This window comes from Nerophis ophidion, linkage group LG26, assembly GCF_033978795.1.
Source record: "Nerophis ophidion isolate RoL-2023_Sa linkage group LG26, RoL_Noph_v1.0, whole genome shotgun sequence".
Classification (NCBI taxonomy): domain Eukaryota; kingdom Metazoa; phylum Chordata; class Actinopteri; order Syngnathiformes; family Syngnathidae; genus Nerophis; species Nerophis ophidion.
In genome coordinates, this window is record NC_084636.1 from 8,365,060 (window position 1) to 8,387,364 (window position 22,305).

At 40.8% G+C, this 22,305-nt stretch overlaps 2 protein-coding genes across 11 annotated transcripts in view; one reads left to right on the forward strand and one right to left on the reverse strand.

The window, feature by feature from the left end:
• Positions 1–22,305, forward strand: part of ralgps2 (Ral GEF with PH domain and SH3 binding motif 2) — a 227,166-nt gene that overhangs the window by 143,831 nt on the left and 61,030 nt on the right. The gene's annotated exons all lie outside the window — the stretch shown is intronic.
• The window catches only part of angptl1a (angiopoietin-like 1a), a 72,542-nt gene that overhangs the window by 2,812 nt on the left and 47,425 nt on the right, over positions 1–22,305 (reverse strand). For 4 of the 6 annotated variants that reach the window (XM_061888169.1, XM_061888166.1, XM_061888164.1 and 1 more), the window contains exons 2-5: positions 10,911–11,135; positions 10,213–10,833; positions 3,369–3,562; positions 1,359–1,629 (exon numbers count right to left, since the gene is read on the reverse strand). In XM_061888169.1, the coding sequence (XP_061744153.1) occupies positions 1,359–1,629; positions 3,369–3,562; positions 10,213–10,833; positions 10,911–11,100 (1,276 nt within the window). In that variant the 5' untranslated portion in view covers positions 11,101–11,135. Of the gene's footprint in view, positions 1–1,358; positions 1,630–3,368; positions 3,563–10,212; positions 10,834–10,910; positions 11,153–22,305 lie in introns of all 6 variants that reach the window. The other 2 variants (XM_061888167.1, XM_061888165.1) reach the window with 1 other exon arrangement.

Genomic DNA, 22,305 nt, shown 5'->3' on the forward strand with positions numbered 1-22,305 from the left:
CAATGTTCAAGTATTTTTTTTTTATTATTGTAAAGAATAATAATACATTGTAATTTAATTCTTCATTTTAGCTTCTGTTTTTCGACGAAGAATATTTGTGAAATATTTCTTGTAATTTATAATGATTAAAATTCCCAAAAATTATTCTGGCAAATCTAGAAAATCTGTAGAATCAAATTTGAATCTTATTTCAAAGTCTTTTGAATTTCTTTTAAAATTTTGGTCCTGGAAAATCTAGAAGAAATAATGATTTGTCTTTGTTAGAAATATAGCTTGGTCAAATTTGTTATATATTCTAACAAAGTGCAGATTGGATTTTAACCTATTTAAAACATGTCATCAAAATTCTAAAATTAATCTTAATCAGGAAAAATTACTAATGATGTTCTCTAAATTCTTTTTTTTATTTTTTTCAAAAAGATTCGAATTAGCTAGTTTTTCTCCTTTTTTTTGGTCGAATTTTGAATTTTAAAGAGTTGAAATTGAAGATAAAATATGTTTCAAAATTAATTTTCATTTTTTTCCCTGTTTTCTTCTCTTTTAAACTGTTCAATTAAGTGTTTTTTTCATCATTTATTCTCTACAAAAAACCGTCCGTAAAAGGAAAAAAAATGTACGACGGAATGACGGACAGAAATACCCTTTTTTTTTATATATAGATTTATTTATTAAAGGTAAATTGAGCAAATTGGCTATTTCTGGCAATTTATTTAAGTGTGTATCAAAATGGTAGCCCTTCGCATTAATCAGTACCCAGGAAGTAGCTCTTGGTTTCAAAAAGGTTGGTGACCCCTGACCTCGACTATCGTGTTTGCCAGTCGAAAGATGGACCTGTGGTTTAAATCTGAAATGTTGGGTGTGGGTAGGCCGATGTTTGTAATGCGTATGAGTTTGGTCCGGTTGGTTACAGAAAGCATGGTGAAAAAAACGAAATAAACATTGATTGACAATGCTGAACAAACAAATCCATGTCAGAAAACCAACAAATTTAGCTGAACTGCACCAATTTTGGAGTGGTAAAAAAATTCAACCATAAGCTTGTGGATGGCTACCAAAAGTGTCTTATTGCAGTGAAAATTGCCAAGGGACATGTAAGCAAATATGAACATTGCTGTATGTATACTTTTGACCCAGCACATTTGCTCACATATTCAGTAGATTCATAATAAATTCAAAAAAGAACCAAACATCATGAATGTTTTTCATGACCAAGAAGTATGTGCTCTAATCGCTCTATCAGAAAAAAGTAAGAGTTGTAGAAATGACTGGAACCTCAAGACAGCCATGACATTATGTTCTTTACAAAAGTATGTCAACTTTTGACCAAGACTGTACATAGACAATATAATCCCGCCTACCGGAAAAGGCGTCCTTGTCGCGGTCAAGCGTGGTGAACTGCTTGCCGTTGTGAATACCGAAGGAGTCCCCGGCGTTGCCCTGGTAGGTGCCAAGCCTTAGGCGGTAACCCTCGCTCTCGGACTCCAAGCGGAAGCTGCCGTACTCGGCGTACACCTTCTTCCCGGTCCAGTCCTCCAGCTCCACCATCAGCTTATAGTCGCCCTGTTTGCCAAGGTTGTAGATGTTTTCCAGCCCAAGCCAGTGCTCGCCATCGATGTTGCCGAAACCTTTCTGGTAAGGGCACAGGTGGCAGAGAAATTGTTGTTCATTCGCAGTTACAGATTCTCATTGTGGAACACGCCAGCATTGTCTTGCTGAAATAAGCAGGGGCGTCCATGAAAAAGACGGCGCTTACCTGGCAGCATATGTTTTTCCAAAACCTGTATGTACCTTTCAGCATTAATGGTGCCTTCACAGATGTGTAAGTTACCCATGCCTTGGGCACTAATGCACCCCCATACCATCACAGATTCTGGTATCTGAACTTTGCGTCGATGACAGTCTGGATGGTCCGGATGACACGATGTCCAATATTTCCAAAAATAATTTGAAATGTGGACTCGTCAGACCACAGAACACCTTTCCACTATGCATTAGTCCATCGTAGATGATCTCGGGCCCAGAGAAGTTGGCGGCGTTTCTGGATGTTGTTGATAAATAGCTTTTGCTTTACATAGTAGAGCGTTAACTTGCACTTACAGATGTAGCGACGAACTGTATTTAGTGACAGTGGTTTTCTGAAGTGTTCCTGAGCCCATGTGGTGATATCCTTTAGAGATTGATGTCGGTTTTTTATACAGTGCCATCTGAGGGATCGAAGGTCACGGTCATTCAATGTTGGTTTCCGGCCATTCCACTTACGTGGAGTGATTTCTCCGGATTCTCTGAACCTTTTGATGATTATTATGGACCGTAGATGTTGAAATCCCTAAATTTCTTGCAATTGCACTTTGAGAAACATTGTTCTTAAACTGTTTGACTATTTGCTCATGCATTTGTGGACAAATTTTGGGAAGCTGTTTTTATACCCAATCATGGCACCTACCTGTTCCCAATTAGCCTGCACACCTGTGGGATGTTCCATATAAGTGTTTGATGAGCATTCCTCAACTTTATCAGTATTTATTGCCACCTTTCCCAACTTCTTTGTCACGTGTTGCTGGCATCAATCTCCAAAGTTAATGATTATTTGCCCCCCAAATTTTTTTTATCAGTTTGAACATCCAATATGTTGTCTTTGTAGCATATTGAACTGAATATGGGTTGAAAATGATTTGCAAATCATTGAATTCATTTTATATGTACATCTAACACAATTTCCCAACTCATATGGAAACGGGGTTTGTAGGTAGACCGAGTCTCTTTTAGCCAGTATTCCATTTTACAGTGTGGCCAACTACATGCAAGCGGTCATGCAAAGTGAGCTTACAAGATCCTTCAGATTGTTGAGTTGAGATGAGTGATTGCTGCAATCAAGTAAAACATGGGAAAATATGTTTCTCATTGAGACGGAAACGTATTAAAGCTCGGCTTCCTCGTTCAGACTGTTTACTTAAATTCACTGTGGCTTCACTTAAGCTAATTCACAGCTGCAGATACATTTCACTCGCCCGTGCCAAAGGGCAGTATTAATTTCTCAATGTACTTAATGACAATTGAGGCGGCAGAAAAAGTCTTGACTGTGCACAAAGAGAACAAGGGATTTCCTGTTTTTGCGATGTTCTTTGATCTTGTCAGAGCCACTCACAGTGGACTTGCAGAGGCTGAGACATTCTGCATTTTTAATTAAGCCCACAGGTACTTGCAAATATTGTATGTTTTTGTTTGGAAATCTCTAACTAAACTGTTCATAGTCCCGAACCACATGCTCATTTAGTGGCATCCAAATTGTTCTAGTTTTCGTCTCCATGCTCAATCACTGTATTTAAAAAAAAAAAAAAAAAAATTTACATTTAACTCCGTGAACTTACCTTATAGTTCTCCCAATTGCGGAAGAAATTGACCGAGCCGTCTCTCCTCCTTTGCAACACGGTCCACCCGCCGTTGTCGAGGCCGTGCTCACACCAGACTTGGATCAGTCGCTCACTGCTTTCAGTTTTCAGCAGGTACATCCCACTGGTGGTGTGGCCAGCTTTTCGCACCTGGAAGCAGTCCTTGAACGGACCTGAGGATATTTTTAAAAAAGTCAGTTTGACTTTTTATTAGTTTAGTTTTAGTTTAGTCTTTATTTGAAGGGACCATGCACAGAAACATTAAGATCAAAGACGGATATGTTCTGTACCAGATTATTTCCATCTGCAGTCCCAGGCTACACTGCAAAAAGTCATTGTTCAAAAACAAGAAAAAACAAAACAAAAATTAGGGGTATTTTATTTGAACTCCACAGCCTTCCCGGTAAGATTTATTCAGGTGTACTGGAGAGGAGGCTACGCCGGATAGTCGAACCTCGGATTCAGGAGGAACAGTGTGGTTTTCGTCCTAGTCGTGGAACTGTGGACCAGCTCTATACTCTCGGCAGGGTTCTTGAGGGTGCATGGGAGTTTGCCCAACCGGTCTACATGTGCTTTGTGGACTTGGAGAAGGCATTCGACCGTGTCCCTCGGGAAGTCCTGTGGGGAGTGCTCAGAGAGTATGGGGTATCGGACTGTCTTATTGTGGCGGTCCGCTCCCTGTACGATCAGTGCCAGAGCTTGGTCCGCATTGCCGGCAGTAAGTCGGACACGTTTCCAGTGAGGGTTGGACTCCGCCAAGGCTGTCCTTTGTCACCGATTCTGTTCATAACTTTTATGGACAGAATTTCTAGGCGCAGTCAAGGCGTTGAGGGGATCCGGTTTGGTGGCTGCAGGATTAGGTCTCTGCTTTTTGCAGATGATGTGGTCCTGATGGCTTCATCTGGCCGGGATCTTCAGCTCTCACTGGATCGGTTCGCAGCCGAGTGTGAAGCGGCCGGAATGAAATTCAGCACCTCCAAGTCCGAGTCCATGGTTCTCACCCGGAAAAGGGTGGAATGCCATCTCCGGGTTGGGGAGGAGACCCTGCCCCAAGTGGAGGAGATCAAGTACCTAGGAGTCCTCTTCACGAGCGAGGGTAGAGTGGATCGTGAGATCGACAGGCGGATCGGTGCGGCGTCTTCAGTAATGCGGACGTTGTACTGATCCGTTGTGGTGAAGAAGGAGCTGAGCCGGAAGGCAAAGCTTTCAGTTTACCGGTCGATCTACGTTCCCATCCTCACCTATGGTCATGTGCTTTGGGTCATGACCGAAAGGATAAGATCACGGGTACAAGCGGCCGAAATGAGTTTCCTCCGCCGTGTGGCGGGGCTCTCCCTTAGAGATAGGGTGAGAAGCTCTGCCATCCGGGAGGAACTCAAAGTAAAGCCGCTGCTCCTCCTCATCGAGAGGAGCCAGATGAGGTGGTTCGGGCATCTGGTCAGGATGCCACCCGAACGCCTCCCTAGGGAGGTGTTTAGGGCACGTCCAACCGGTAGGAGGCCACGGGGAAGACCCAGGACACGTTGGGAAGACTATGTCTCCTGGCTGGCCTGGGAACGCCTCGGGATCCCCCGGGAAGAGTTAGACGAAATGGCTGGGGAGAGGGAAGTCTGGGTTTCCCTGCTTAGGCTGCTGCCCCCGAGACCCGACCTCGGATAAGCGGAAGAAGATGGATGGATATTTGAACTAAGCAAAATTATCTGCCAATGGAACAAGAAAATTTGTTTTGTCAAGACTTTCCAAAACAAATAAAATTAGCTAACCTCAATGAACCCAAAAATACCTTAAATTGAGTATATTCTCTGTAATTGGTAGAAAAAAAAAAGAGACCTTTTTGCTCAATATGTTGAAAAATATTCTTAAATTAAAGGCCTACTGAAACCCACTACTACCGAAAACACAGTCTGATAGTTTATATATCAATGATGAAATATTAACATTGCAACACATGCCAATACGGCCCTTTTAGTTTATTAAATTGCAATTTTAAATTTCCCGCGAAGTGTCCTGTTGAAAATTTCGCGGTATGATGACACATGCATTTGACGTCTCGGGTTGTAGCGGACATTCTTTTCCAGCCCGATCCAAGCTATAAGTAGTCTGCTTTAATCGTTTAATTACACAGTATTCTGGACATCTGTATTGCTGAATCTTTTGCAATTTGTTCAATTAATAATGGAGAAGTCAAAGTAGAAAGATGGAGGTGGGAAGCTTTTAGCCTTTAGCCACACAAACACAGCCGGTGTTTCCTTGTCTAAAGTTCCCGAAGGTGAAGCTTTACTATGGAACAAAGCGGTCAAGCATACATGGATCCCGACCACATGTCAACTTGGCAAGTTTCGAGGAGAAAATTGTGGTAATAAGTCGGCTCTTACCGTAGTTATGAGCGGAGCTCACGTCCTCCTGCAGCTGTGGACTATTACCTCCGTGGCCGCACCCCTCTGACTTTCAGGTACTATATAATTTCACTAAAACACTAGTAACACAATAGGCAGATAAGGGATTTTTCAGAATTAGCCTAGTAAATGTGTCTAATAACATCTGAATCGCTCTCACTGTCCTTGTATTTATATATATATTTTTTTACTTTTTTTTGTTCTAGTCCTTCACTCTCACTATCCTCATCCACGAATGTTTCATCCTCGCTCAAATTAATGGGGAAATTGTCGCTTTCCCGGTCCGAATCGCTCTCGCTGCTGGTGGCCATGATTGTAAACAATGTGAGGATGTGAGGAGCTCCACAACCTGTGACGTCACGCGCACATCGTCCGCTACTTCCGGTACAGGCAAAGCTTTTTTTATTAGCGACCAAAAGTTGCGAACTTTATTGTCGATGTTCTCTACTAAATTTTTTCAGCAAAAATATGGCAATATCGCGAAATGATCAAGTATGACATAGAATGGACCTGCTAGCCCCGTTTGAATAAGAAAATGTCATTTCAGTAGGCCTTTAAGTAAATGCTAGTGCCATTATTTTGACATATTGTTGATTTTTTTTTTTTAATGCTTGAAGTAAGAAATGATTATATAAAAAAAGTAGTTTTATACTTGTGTTAATGACACAGCTTTGCATCAGTTGATATTCTACTTTAAAGCATGTTTTACTCAATATAGGTCATCAAATCTCAGCAACAAGCTTTAATATCTTACTGATATTTTTTAGGACCAAAACCCATAAAACAAGTAAAACACTCTGTCATAAAATCGGCTTAGTGAGAATAAAAAAGATCTTATCAGACAGAAACAAATCAAATATCTCCCTTATTTGAGATATTTAATCTTACTTAGATTTCAGTTTTTGCAGTGTACCTAAAATAAAGGGATAGCAAAATCATGCAATAAAATGATGACAATAAAATCCTACCCTAGCAAGTAATCAAATTAAGTTGCGATGGCTTAATACATGTTTGATTAACCAGCAAATAAATGTGGGTAGAAAAAAAGTGTATTCTTCAACCGTAAGCGGCCTCAAGCTCTAACTCATCCAAACATCCTGTCGACTAAAGCTATCCAAACACGCGTGAGCAGATTTTGATTGTTGTGTGAATCTCCACACAGTTGCCAGGAGCACAATCTCGTCCAAAGCAGAAGCAGCTGAATCATCCCACCATATTTCCTCTATTTTCCCTTCTGCGAGTGTTATTCAGCCAGCATGAACACTGGCATTGTTTGGGGGGGGGGGCCTGAAGGGCTCTAGAAGTTTCTTTTCTCAGCTGAGTGTGGGATCCCACTCAGACAGGGTTTTAGGGCCCCCCCCTTGTTTTTACCTTAACCTCCCTTACCCCTCTAACACAAGCTTCTATTTTTCTTCTGATCATATAGCTTCTTTCTTTTTCTTCTGCACATTCCCCTCTCTGTTAGTTCTGTCAATTTCATGTCAGTTTGTGCAACGGCTGCTCTCAAATGTTGAGGCTAAATACTAAGACTAAATCCACCCACAAAGCCGCCGTGGTTTCGAAAAGGGCTCAAGGAGTCCAAACTGTGGTCGGGTAATGTGTATTTATAGTAATCGTGAGCATACGTGAACCAGATCCTATCAGTGGTCTATGGTTTGGGTGGGGCTGTAATATACGGTGTATTTACGCCACTCAACTAACTTTCGGTCCGCTATGTTGAGGAAACGAAAAACAGACTTTATGAAGGCTTCCGTACTTCCTTGAATTGCCGCCGGGGCGCTAATTCATTTAAAACCTCTTCTCACTCCGGCGCTTACCAAAGGCAAGGTAAAGGCAAGCACGTGCTTATACATTTGAGTGTGATGTAAGGATACCATTATTAAAAGCACATTTAATAAATTTTAAAAACGTTATCATGGTCTTACCTTTACTTAGAAATGAAGTCCATGCGCAGCTCCTTCTGATCAAAAGCATCGGTAACTTGTTTATAGAAGTCTTCCTTATCTTTCTTCAGTTTTAAAAGTCTCTCTGTCTCGATGGAGATCTGCCTTTATTACCTCCTGCTTCGATTGAAAGTCCATTTTAGAAAACGGTTTTGTTTTAGATATGTAATCCTCCATGTTAAAAGTGCAAGCGAGAGGAAAAAATAAACGATCGCTGCTCACTCTTGCTGCTTTTTGCAGCCGAGTAGTCGCAAGAAGGATCACTAGCGCCCTCTACCACCAGGAGGCGGGAGTCATTTAATGACTCATATTTGACACACGCAGCTACGGTATATTAATAAAAAATAGCTGCTTACTGTTCTTTTTAGCATATTCAGTAGCTTGGACCTTAAATCCTACTGAATAGCTCTTAATCTTCTTCCTTTTATGCGATTTCAAATGATTGTAATCAGCCTCCTCCATCTTGAAAATGATGACAGGTGATGTGTCACTCGTGACGTGACGAGTTTGACCCGGTGGAAATTGTAGACATGCGCTAATAAAAATAAGGTTTTGCGAAACGAGTTTGACCCGGCGTTAATCCTGAGCCGGTGGTAATGCTAAGCATGCGTTAATTATTTTGCGAAACGAGTTTGACCCGGCAGTAATTCTAGGCAGGCGTATACTATATACCCGCCGGCAATTCAAGGAAATACGGTATTCACAAAGCCTTCATAGAGTGAATTGACTGCGTTAGGAATTAGTTGTGATTCTTAATCCGTCGCTAATTCAGTGGTCATATCTGCATAAATAACTGGTACCTACCATCAGAAGTAAGCGTTCCTTGGGGTGGTGGAAAAATGATTGTCGCAAGAAGGATCACTAGCGCCCTCTACCACCAGGAGGCGGGAGTCATTTAATGACTCATAATTGACACACGCAGCTACGGTATATTAATAAAACATAGCTGCTTACTGTTCTTTTTAGCATATTCAGTAGCTTGGACCTTAAATCCTACTGAATAGCTCTTAATCTTCTTCCCTTTATGCGATTTCAAATGATTGTAATCAGCCTCCTCCATTTTGAAAATGATGACAGGGGAAGTGACACTCGTGACGTGACGAGTTTGACCCGGCGGAAATTCTAGGCATATGCTAATTATTTTGCGAAACGAGTTTGACCCGACGGAAATTGTAGACATGCACTAATAAAAATAAGTTTTTGCGAAACGAGTTTGACCCGGCAGTAATTCTAGGCAGGCGCATACTATATACCCGGCGGCAATTCAACGAAATACGGTATTCACGAAGCCTTCATAGAGTGAATTGATTGCGTTAGAAAATAGTTGTGATTCTTAATCCGTTGCTAATTCAGTGGTCATATCTGCATAAATAACTGGTACCTACCATCAGAAGTAAACGTTCCTTGGGGTGGTGGGAAAATGATTGTCGCAAGAAGGATCACTAGCGCCCTCTACCACCAGGAGGCGGGAATCATTTAATGACTCATAATTGACACACGCAGCTACGGTATATTAATAAAACATAGCTGCTTACTGTTCTTTTTAGCATATTCAATAGCTTGGACCTTAAATCATACTGAATAGCTCTTAATCTTCTTCCCTTTATGCGATTTCAAATGATTGTAATCAGCCTCCTCCATTTTGAAAATGATGACAGGGGAAGTGACACTCGTGACGTGACGAGTTTGACCTGGCGGAAATTGTAGACGTGCGCTAATAAAAATAGTGTTTTGCGAAACAAGTTTGACCCGGCAGTAATTCTAGGCAGGCGCATACTATATACCCGGCGGCAATTCAAGGAAATACGGTATTCACAAAGCCTTCATAGAGTGAATTGACTGCGTTAGGAATTAGTTGTGATTCTTAATCCGTCGCTAATTCAGTGGTCATATCTGCATAAACAACTGGTACCTACCATCAGAAGTAAGCATTCCTTGGGGTGGTGGAAAAATGATTGTCGCAAGAAGGATCACTAGCGCCCTCTACCACCAGGAGGCGGGAGTCATTTAATGACTCATAATTGACACACGCAGCTACGGTATATTAATAAAACATAGCTGCTTACTGTTCTTTTTAGCATATTCAGTAGCTTGGACCTTAAATCCTATTGAATAGCTCTTAATCTTCTTCCCTTTATGCGATTTCAAATGATTGTAATCAGCCTCCTCCATTTTGAAAATGATGACAGGGGAAGTGACACTCGTGACGTGACGAGTTTGACCCGGCGGAAATTGTAGGCATATGCTAATTATTTTGCGAAACGAGTTTGACCCGACGGAAATTGTAGACATGCGCTAATAAAAATACGTTTTTGCGAAACGAGTTTGACCCGGCAGTAATTCTAGGCAGGCGCATACTATATTCAAGGAAATACGGTATTCACGAAGCCTTCATAGAGTAAATTGACTGCGTTAGGAATTAGTTGTGATTCTTAATCCGTCGCTAATTCAGTGGTCATATCTGCATAAATAACTGGTACCTACCATCAGAAGTAAGCGTTCCTTGGGGTGGTGGTGGGTCAATTCCAAGCGGGTTTGGAGTGGGTGCGTTAACGCGTGACCCGCGTGAGAAGCCCCGGTTATTGTGGTCCCTTTGTATTTCATTGGTGAAGCGGTTGTTGACGGGTATATTCTGCGGCACCACCTGAACCAGCGGAGGGACTGCGGGTAAATCGCTGCGCCCCATTGGCCTCAGACAGTGTTCCTCCAGGGCAGAGATGAGAACGGACTGGTTGTTGACCACACCGGCCATTAAGGAAAAGCGAGCCTCTAGCTCCTTGTACCTCGAAGCCAGCCGCATCATCTCAGACGTCACGTTGAGGACGCGGTTCTCCAGCTGGGCAATCTCCAGAGAGTTGTCCCTCTTCCTGATGATCTCGTGCAGAAGTTGCATGTAGAGCTGGGTCACCCTGGAGTTCATGTTCCGGCTCTCTTTCCTCAGTAGCTTCATCTCATTCACCAGGTTGCCATCGACGTCCACGACCAGCTGCAGCGTATCGATCTCACGCCGCTGTTTGCTGAGCACCTCCCGCACATCTGCAATGTCCATGCGGCTCACTCGGTCCTTGTCCGGCTCAGGGCCTGTGGAGCTGGCACAGATTGGACCTGATAACATATAGAACATTTGTAGGGGATTGCCAAGTAGCAATGGAAGAGTCATAATTGAAAAGTTAAAACAAAACCTGTGATTTTCTGCTCGGGGACCAGGAAGGTGTAGGAACACTTTTTAGCATCAGGATCCAGTGCAGCTCTTCTGCTTCTGTGGCGAGTTGTCTCTTTAGTCCTCCGGGCTTCCCTGGAGTTCCTGCAGGAACTTTCCTCCCAGAGGGACAGGCAGAGTAAGGCGCAAAGGCTCCACATCAGCCCCTGCATTGCTGCTGGATAGACGGACAGCCCCCCGGGTCCTCCTAAATGAACACAAGACCTTTGAATTGATTAATATATTGAAACTTTTATTAGTAGATTGCAATGTTCAGTCCATATTCCGTACAAGTGACCACTAAATGGTAACACCCGAATAAGTTTTTCAACTTATTTAAGTCGGGGTCCACGTAAATCAATCCAGGGTAATTGAACATCATCTCTCCGAAGTAGCCTTTTTGTTTACAAAGACTAACCAAAGATAAGTGAACAGCTGAGGTGTTGATTGCACAGGTTACCAGACTATTTGACAATTTCCAGGTATCTGCACACAATGAGGAACTGTTTGCGAACGTCTCTCAGTGTGCAGCACACTTGTCTGTTCATGGTGTTATTTGCGTGGAAAGAGTGAAAGAGTACATTTGATGGCTCTGCCAACAGGTCTGTAATGTGTCTGAACCCACAGACATGTTGTTTATCTGTGGGCCTGGAGGTCCTGCTAATGTTAAGAACACATTTTCACACAGACTCCTACCATCTTTCTGTGTTGTCCTTCATATTATTTACCTATACTCCATATCAGGGGTCACCAACCTTTTTGAAACCAAGAGCTACTTCTTGGTCACTAATTAATGCAAAGGGCTACCAGTTTGATACACACTTAAATAAATTGCCAGAAATAGCCAATTTGCTCAATTTACCTTTAATAAATAAATCCATATATATTAAAAAAATGGGTATTTCTGTCTGTCATTCCATCGTACATTTTTTTTTCCCTTTTACGGAAGGTTTTTTGTAGAGACTGAATGATGAAAAAACACTTAATTGAACGGTTTAAAAGAGGAGAAAACAGGAAAAAAAAGAAAATTTAATTTGGAATCATAGTTTATCTTCAATTTCAATTCTTTAAAATTCAAAATTCAACCGAAAAAAAGAAGAGAACAACTAGCTAATCCGAATCTTTTTGAAAAAAATAAAAAAATTAATTTATGGAACATCATTAGTAGTTTTTCCTGATGAAGAATAATTTTAGAATTTTGATGACATGTTTTAAATAGGTTAAAATCCAATATGCACTTTGTTATAATATATAACAAATTGGACCAAGCTATATTTCTAACAAAGAAAAATCATTATTTCTTCTATATTTTCCAGAACAAAAATTTTAAAAGAAATTCAAAATACTTTGAAATAAGATTTAAATTTGCTTCTACAGATTTTCTAGATTTGCCAGAATAATTTTTTTGAACTTTAATCATAATAAGTTTGAAGAAATATTTCACAAATATTCTTTGTCAAAAAAACAGAAGCCAAAACAAATAATTAAATTAAAATGTATTTATTATCCTTTACAATAAAACAAATTAATTTACTTGAACATTGATTTAAATTGGCAGGAAAGAAGAGGAATTTAAAAGGTAAAAAGGTATATGTGTTTAAAAATCTTACAATTATTTTTAAGGTTGTATTTTTTCTCTAAAATTGTCTTTCTGAAAGTTATAAGAAGCAAAGTAAAAAAATAAATGAATTTATTTAAACAAGTGAACACCAAGTCTTTAAAATATTTTCTTGGATTTTCAAATTCTATTTGAGTTTTGTCTCTCTTAGAATTAAAAATGTCGAGCAAAGCGGGACCAGCTTGCTAGTAAATAAATACAATTTAAAAAAATAGAGGCAGCTCACTGGTAAGTGCTGCTATTTGAGCTATTTTTAGAACAGGCCAGCGGGCGACTCATCTGATCCTTAACGGGCACCGCGTTGGTGACCCCTGCTCTATATATTTGACCTTTGTTGTGAATACAAAACCTACTTAACAACTCTTGACAACAGGAATTTTGTTGCAATCACCAGTGAGTTATGACCGCGCATCTCTTCATCTAAACAAACATTTTAATTTGCATCCTTTTTAAATAGATGAAAACGCAAAATGTCAGCATAGGCCATTTTTTTTGTGTAGTTTCCACCGACATCCATTACAGATGCACACTTATCCACTCAAAAATGTTTTAAAGGGCAGTGTCAAATATAATAATCAGCCACTAGCCACTGCTATTTGTTTTGGTGTGCATTCTGTAGATCTAACTTGATCCTCTGCAGTGGGTTATACTTCTTAGTCTGATGGGTTCCGCATGGCTTATCTCGTCATTGCCATCGCAACAGCTGTGTCTTAATTGATGACTTGTTTATGTAAAGATATACAACAGACGGCGCCAGTAAATCAGCGTTCAAACGTTCAATTTTCTAAACATTCTGCAAATCCTCCATTACGTTGCTGCATAAACATTTTCCTAGCTAAATGGTTAAGATGGAGACTTAGTTTTTTTGTCTGCTGTACCCTAATGTGACTCATGTGCAACCCAAAGGCAGCAAGACCTCAAATTAGGCAATAAACGGGTCTAATGGTTTCTTGCATCTTCTGACCGACAGCAGTTGATCTTGACTCAGATCCCCATCACAAGGTTGTCCCTTAAAACCCGAGTGCCTCTGTCTCTCCCTTATGACGCCATTGCGGTTCTTAAAGGGGAACATTATCACAATTTCAAAAGGGTTAAAAACAATAAAAAATCAGTTCCCAGTGGTTTGTTGTATTTTTGGAAGTTTTTTTCAAAATTTTACCGGTCCCGGAAAATCCCTAAATAAAGCTTTAAAGTTCTTGATTTTTGCTATTTGCGATGCGACTGTCCATTTCCCTGTGACGTCATACAGGGCTGCCAACACAAACAACATGGCGGTTACCACAGCAAGATATAGCGACATTAGCTCGGATTCAGACTCGGATTTCAGCGGCTTGAGCGATTCAACAGATTACGCATGTATTGAAACAGATGTTCGGAGTATGGAGGCAGATAGCGAAAACGAAATTGAAGAAGAAATTGAAGCTATTGAGCGAATAGCTATTGACGCTATTCGGCCATAGCGTGGGTGTACCTAATGAAGTGGCCCATAGCATGGCTGCCTTAGCATCGCCGGTAAAATGTGCGGACCAAACGATCAGGACTTTCGCATCTTGTGACGCTGGAGCAACTTAAATCCGTCGATTGGTAAGTGTTTGTTTTGCATTAAATGTGGGTATCTCGTTTCAAATGTACATACAGCTAGCGTAAATAGCATGTTAGCATCGATTAGCGTAGCATGTTAGCATCGATTAGCTGGCAGTCATGCCGCGACCAAATATGTCTGATTAGCACATAAGTCAAAAACATCAACAAAACTCACCTCTGTGATTTCGTTGACTTAATCGTTGCAAATGCATCTGCAGCTTATCCATACATCTCTGTGCCATGTCTGTCTTAGCATCGCCGGTCAAATGTGCGGACACTCTGGTACATGCAATGGGGGTCTGGCGGCAGATTTCTTGCCAGTGGTGCAACTTGAATCCCTCCCTGTTAGTGTTGTTACACCCTCCGACAACACACCGACGAGTTATGATGTCTCCAAGGTTCCAAAAAATAGTCGAAAAAACGGAAAATAACAGAGCTGAGACCCGGTGTTTGTAATGTGAAAATGAATGTGGCGGGTGTGTTACCTCGGTGACGTCACGTTCTAACGTCATCGCTAAAAGACCGATAAACAGAAAGGCGTTTGATTTGCCAAAATTCACCCATTTAGAGTTCGGAAATCGGTTAAAAAAATACATGGTCTTTTTTCTGCAACATCAAGGTATATATTGACGCTTGCATAGGTTTGGTGATAATGTTCCCCCTTTAAGTAATCCTGTCAATTTCGGTCCCTTCTTAAGAAGAAGTATTTTGGTGTTCAGTTGCACATACTGTATGGATTTCTGCTAGAGAAGTTACTAATTGCTGTGATTTTTCCAGAGGTTAGCCGACCCTCTAATCCGACTTCATGTAATTGCGCTTTTATTGCATGTAAACCCTCTTTCTTCCCACTTTTCCTCCCCGAGTCTTTGCGGTTTCAGCTTAACCACTTCGATTGAACGAGATCTGGCAAATAAGAGAATTTGATACTGATTTTTCTGTCAGGCGGACCAAAATCTGACTCAGGGAACCGGACGCCTCTGCCATGCATAGTCCCCCTGATATGTCTGCCAACAAGGTGACTTTCATGGCTAATTGGACTTGGGTCACAAGCTCAGGTCTGATCATCCTCTAGCTGGCCGCCTTTGGAGAGGGAGTATAGTGTTAAAGGCCGAAACACCTAATGACCCAGAGCAGGGTTAGGGAACCTATGGCTCTAGAGCCAGATGTGGCTCTTTTGATGACTGCTTCTGGCTCTCAGATAAATCTTAGCTGACATTGCTTAACGCGATAATTATGAATAATTTTGCTTGTAATTACAGTGCTAAAAATAACGTGCAAAATATAAAACATTCTCATGCATTTAAATCCATCCATCCGTTTTCTACCGCACCTGTTCAAGAAGTCGCATTAATGGTAAAAAGTATTTTATGTCACGATGGGGGTTCGCAGCTTGCTGCAGGGTCGTTCTCCCAGGAAGGTAGACGGACTACTCTGGGACATGGCATTTAGGTAAAAACATGATTTAATATAAACTAAAAAAAGATACAAACAAAAATCGCTCACAGTGGAGGCACAACTTGGGCTAAGGAACAAAGCTAATGCATAAACAGACTAAGAACATAAATCAAAACTTACTTGGCATGGCATGAAGCACGAAACCATGGCAAGGCATGAAACAAGTCAGCACAGAGCAAGAAATGATCACATTGAAGCCAGGGCGACTGACTGGCAAAGACAAGCTTAAATACTGCCTCTGATTAGTGCTCGGGAAGCAGGTGAGCGGCATTTTGTCCACCAGAGACAGGTGGACAAAATGAGAAACAAGGAAACCAGACAAGGGAGTGGAAAAAAACAGGAACTTAAAGAGTCCAAAAGACAAACAGCACATGGCCAAACAAAAACATGATCAACAGACATGACATTTGATTTATTATTGGTTAGCTTCAGAATAACAATGTTATCAAAAAGAATAAAGAGACTTATTATACTCTAAAAATGTTAGTCTTACTTAAAAATGCACACATTTAGTTGTATTCAGTGTTAAAAAATATGATATGGCTCTCACGGAAATACATTTTTGAAATATTTGGCTTTCATGGCTCTCTCAGCCAAAAAGGTTCCCGACCCCTGACCCAGAGGAACACTACTGATGATGCGCACTCATAAATTATTTTATCCTTCAGGTCTTCCATTTATGTTCACTGTTCACCTACAAGGCCACCAAGTGTTCAGTGGGGCAAAAAAGTATTTAGTCAGCCACCGATTGTGCAAGTTCTCCCACTTCAAATGATGACAGAGGTCTGTAATTTTCATCATGGGTACACTTCAACTGGGAAAGACAGAATGTGACAAAAAATCCAGGAATTCACATTGTAGGAATTTTAAAGAATTTATTTGTAAATTATGGTGGGAAAAAAAGTATTCAAACAAGGAAGATCTCTGCCTCTAACGTCTTCTTTTAGAAACTCTTCTGTCCTCCACTCGTTACCTGTATTAATGGCACTTGTTTGAACTCGTTATCTGTATAAAAGACACCCGTCCACAGCCTCAAACAGTTAGACTCCAAACTCCACTATAGCCAAAACCAAAGAGCTGTCGAAGGACACCAGGGAAAATAATTGTAGACCTGTACCAGACTGGGAAGAGTGAATCTACAAGAGGCAAGCAGCTTGGTGTGAAAAAATCAACTGTGGGAGCAATTATCAGAAAATGGATGACATACAAGACCACTGATAATCTCCCTCGATCTGGGGCTCCACGCAAGATCTCATCCCGTAGGGTCAAAATGATCATGAGAACGGTGAGCAAAAATCCTAGAACTACACGGGGGGACCTGGTGAATGTTCAGCAGAGAGCTGGGACCAAAGTAACAAAGGTTACCATCAGTAACACACTACGTCGACAGGGAATAAAATCCTGCAGTGCCAGACGTGTCCCCTGCTTAAGCGTGTGCACGTCCAGGCCTGTCTGAAGTTTGGCAGAGAGCACATGGGAGAATGTCATGTGGTCAGATGAAACCAAAATATAACTTTTTGGTATAAACTCAACTCGTCTTGTTTGGAGGAAGAAGAATACTGAGTTGCATCCCAAGAACAACACACCTACTGCGAAGCATGGGGGTGGAAACATCATGCTTTGGGGCTGTTTTTCTGGACGATTGATCCGTGTTAAGGAAAGAATAAATGGGGCCATGTATCGTGAGATTTTGAGCCAAAACTTTCCATCAGTGAGAGCTTTGAACGGTTGACCAAATACTTATTTTCCACCATAATTTACTATTAAATTCTTTAAAATTCCTACAATGTGAATTTCTGGATTTTTTTTCACATTCTGTCTCTCACAGTTGAAGTGTACCTATGATGAAAATTACAGACCTCTGACATCATTTTAAGTGGGAGAACTCGCACAATCGCTGGCTGACTAAATACTTTTTTGCCCCACTCTATGTAGTCGCAAAGGATGCAAACACCTAATTCTGTTTTTAATTTGTTATAAGAGTCTTTTTACGTTTTTTAGTAGTCTTTTTCTAAAATGTGTTTTAGGAGTCTTATTATGTGTTTTAGGAGTCTTGTTACGTGTTTTAGGAGTAATTTATATTTTAGATATCACTGTGCATCTCGTAAGAGTAATTTTATGTGTTTTAGAGTCATTTTTAATGTTTTAGAAGTTGGATGTTGTGCTTTTAAATGTTTTACTAGTCATTTTAATGTGTTAAGTCATTTCATGCATTTGTGTTTCGCACAAGAGGTAGAACATGTCACTCTGTGTTTTCTGGAATCTCTTCTTGCTCATCACTCCTGACAAATACTTGTATTCAATGACACAGCCTGTGAAACCAGAAAGTGGCAAGGAATAAAGGAGTTGGCCGCCGCCCCCGCCTTATAGTATGTTTTGGCAACAGCACAAGCCTCATAATTCATTCTAAGTGCATAGTCAGCTCCCCAACCCACTAATAGTCATTAACCGGCCTCTTTCCACAGTCAGTAGTTCCTTGTTATGGTTAATTTACCTACTTTGCGGGTTTTGGCACGGGCTTGAAAAGAATGACTAAGTGTGTCACCTACTTCCTTCGTACTTTGGATCACACTTTATATTGTACTATTGGGGCTCGTTTTCAGTAAAACACTACACCATGCTTGCTAACCCTCCCGCATATTCCGGGAGACTCACGGTAATTCAGCGCCTCTACCGAAAACCTCCCTGGACAAATTTTCCCCCAAAAATTTCCCGGAATTCAGGCAGAGCTGGAGGAGGCGTGGCCTCCAGATCCATGCAAACCCGAGTGACGTGTCGACAGCCTGTTTTTACGTCCACTTTCCCACAGTATAAACAGAGTGCCTGCCCAATGACGTTATAACTGTAGAATAATCGAGGGCGAGTTCTTGGTTTCTTATGTGGGTTTATTGTTAGGCAGTTTCATTAACGTCCTCCGAGTGCGGTAACTAACAACACACAACAACAGCAGTCACGTTTTCGTCTACCGCAAGCAAAGCAGTTTGTCTGCCGTAAACAGCAATGTTGTGACACTCTTAAACAGGACAATACTGCCATCTACTGTGCATGCATATGTGACAATAACATCTACGGCTTTTAGAGCAGTGGTTCTCAACCTTTTTTCAGAGATGTACCCCCTGTGAACATTTTTTTAATCCAAGTACCCCCTAATCAGAGCAAAGCATTTTGGGTTGAAGAAAAAAAAGTAAAATACAGCACTATGTCATCAGTTTCTTATTCATTAAATTGTATAACAGTGCAAAATATTGCTCATTTGTAGTGTTCTTTCTCGAACTATTTGGAAAAAATGATATAAAAATAACTAAAAATGTGTTGAAAAATAAACAAGTGATTCAATTATAAATAAAGATTTCTACACATACTGCGATGAGGGGGCGACTTGTCCAGGGTGTGCACCACCTTCCGCCCGATTGTAGCTGAGATATGCACCAGCGCCCCCCGCGGCCCCAAAGGGAATAAGTGGTAGGAAATGGATGGATGGATAGCTGTAAATATACTCCTCCTCCCTCTTAACCACACCCCCAACCCCCGACCACACCCCCACCTCCCGAAATCGGAGGTCTGAAGGTTGGCAAGTATGCACTACAACAGGGGTCGGGAACCTTTTTGACTGAGAGAGCCATTAAAGCCAAATATTTTAAAATGTATTTCCGTGAGAGCCATATAATATTTTTAACACTGAATACAACTGTCAGGTTCAAACACTGATGACATCTATTAAACAGACAAGAAGCAAGGAATTAAACAGAGACAGGATTCAATTTAGCTCAATGAGGAGAAACAAGAGAATTTTACACCTCTTTTATTTGGACTTTCCCTGATTACAACAAACAAATGCGTGCATCTCTTATTCTTTTTAATAACATTGTTACTCTATTCTGAAGCTAACCAATAATAAATAAAATACTTTTGACTATTAATGCAACTTCTTGAACAGGTGCGATAGAAACGGATGGATGGATTTAAATGCATGAGAACGTTTTATATTTTGAACGTTATTTTTAACACTGTGATTACCACTTATCGTGTTAAGCAACGTCAGCAAGATTTATCCGAGAGCCAGATGCAGTCATCAAAAGAGCCACATCTGGCTCTAGAGTCATAGGTTCCCTACCCCTGCACTTCACGGTAATTTCAAGTAAGAGATCGTTATATAAAGTCTGTAGCTTGCAAGAAAGTAGAGCTACAGACACAAAAACGACCAGTTCAGGATGTCATCAAGGGGGAATCCATTTAATCAATTGAACAGAGTGGTAAATGTCATTATATTGGTCCTGGCAGAGGTGTGTGCTGAGAGAGCGCTTCTAATTCCTGATATTTATGGTCGCTCTTAAAAACTTAAGACTTCTGTTTAGGAGGAAAAAAATACCCTGCTTGTTCTCAGAGAATGAATGAATGCAACTCTTTGTCTCAATGATATACAGGAGCTGATTTTCAATTAAATCCTAATAGACTCCCTGATGCTGCTTTAGATTTTATACCCGCGTACTTAATGATGTGCAACGTAAACACTTGGATGTGTTGCTATGGTTGCCATGACAAGCTCACAGCTGAGTTGGATGTTTGTAGGCGTTTTAATAAATGACGGAAATAAAATAATTCTTAAAAGAGATGTGAGCTCATTCAGCTTTCACTGTAATTTTGATTTACCATGAGTGTTTAAATAATTTACCATGGGTGTGTTCCATGGGTGGATATTGTTCGACATTAGAATTGTGTCATTTAAATTGTAGTGTAAATCCATAGCAGTCAGAGTCTGCGATTTTCCTTAAGAATCTATTCTACTAGTGCAGGGGTCGGCAATCCAAAATGGACCAAAATTACGACCAAAAAAATCTGTCTGGATCCGCAAACAATTTAAAACCTTATATAAGTGTCATAATGAAGACAACACATTAGATTAGATTAGATAGTACTTTATTTATTCCGTCAGGAGAGTTCCTTCAGGAAAATTAAAATTTTCAGCACAATCCCATTCAAGATCAGACAAACATTAAAGGGAGACAGAACAGGATCGCTGACGGGTCTGCCGGCTTCCAGCGCCCCTTACAAAAAAAGATGAGATACAGGTAAACAAGGGGGGGGAGAAAAAAAATAGAAGATTAAAATAAAATTAAAAAATCGGTCTTAGCCTGGGCCCTGGAGAGGCGGTGCAGACTGAGGCCAAGGGAAAAAAACAACAACTCATAGCCATAGTACACATCAAACATCAAAGAACACAGAGGACATTAAAGACATTAAAGCAGCAGATACAACCAGACACTTCTACATACAGCTATGAATAAAAAGTAAAAGAAACATATCCACTGTGGTGGCCTCTGCGGTGTTCCACGCCATCGTCTGCTGGGGTGGAGGAAGGATGGCCAGAGACAGGAGCAGACCCAACAAAGCAACCAAGACAACCGACTCCACTATCGGCCAATGTCCAGTCCACATGGATGAGCGAGGATACGTCCAAGGTGACTGAGGTGTCCGACACCTGCTCACCCAGTCAAGACACCGCGAAGCCTCTCCGTCCCAGCGCTCAGTGCTGGGACTATGTAAGTGTCTATACTAGTTTATTATCAAAGGCTGACGTAAATCTTTGTTGACAGACATGTTGTATTTTAATTTTTATTCTACACATTTTTGCAACATTGGAAATAATTAGTAAAATAGACTCTTCCCACAGGATGAGATAACTCCTGGAAATTACTGGCTTAAAATGTAATAGATGCGTGTGTCCAATTTAAAGGAAACTGCAGGCTGTATTCTTCTAATGGATTTATTACAATCTTTGCAAGCTGGGTATCGTTTGCTATGGTCTGGAACAACATGGCACACAAACAACTATCATAAATAAATGCAGCCAATGTTACACACAATCCAATCCATCCATCCATCCATCCATTTTCTACCGCTTATTCCCTTTTGGGGTCGCGGGGGCGCTGGCGCCTATCTCAGCTACAATCGAGCGGAAGGCGGGGTACACCCTGGACACGTCGCCACTTCATCGCAGGGCCAACACAGGTAGACAGACAACATTCCAATCCGCTTTATTTATATAGCACATTTAAACAACAAAATGTTTCCAAAGTGCTGCACAACAGTATTAAAAACAACCTTCAAATACTATCCTGAGCTCCACCAATGACTGAATAAAAACAAAAAATAAAACCAATACAAAAACAATATGAAATACATATGATTAAAAATGGTTTTAAGGGTGAAACCAATTAAAACAGTAAATAGAAATCAAAATTTTAAAACACAGAGGACAACACAACTCGTGTTAAAAGCAAGAGAATAAAAATGGGTCTTAAGACGAGACTTAAAACACTCCACTGTAGGAGCAGTGGAGTAACAGATTATGTGTCTTGAGACATGCAAATATACATTAAATACACAGGCCGTAAGTAAAGGAAATTAAATGAGCTCAAATATACCTACAAACAAGGCATAATGATGCAATAGATACATACAGCTAGCCTAAATAGCATGTTAGCATCGGTTAGCTTGCAGTCATGGACTGACCAATTATGCCTGATTAACACTCCAACAAGTCAATAACATCAACAAAGCTCATCTTTGTGAATCCCCGCACAGAGTAAAAAGTTTGGTGGACAAAATGAGACTAAGAAGGAGTGGCATAAAACACGTCTTTCTGTGGCAGCGTCGGAGAAAGTTGTACATGTAAACAAACTACGGTGCGTTTTAAGGACCGCCCAAATTAGTAGGACAA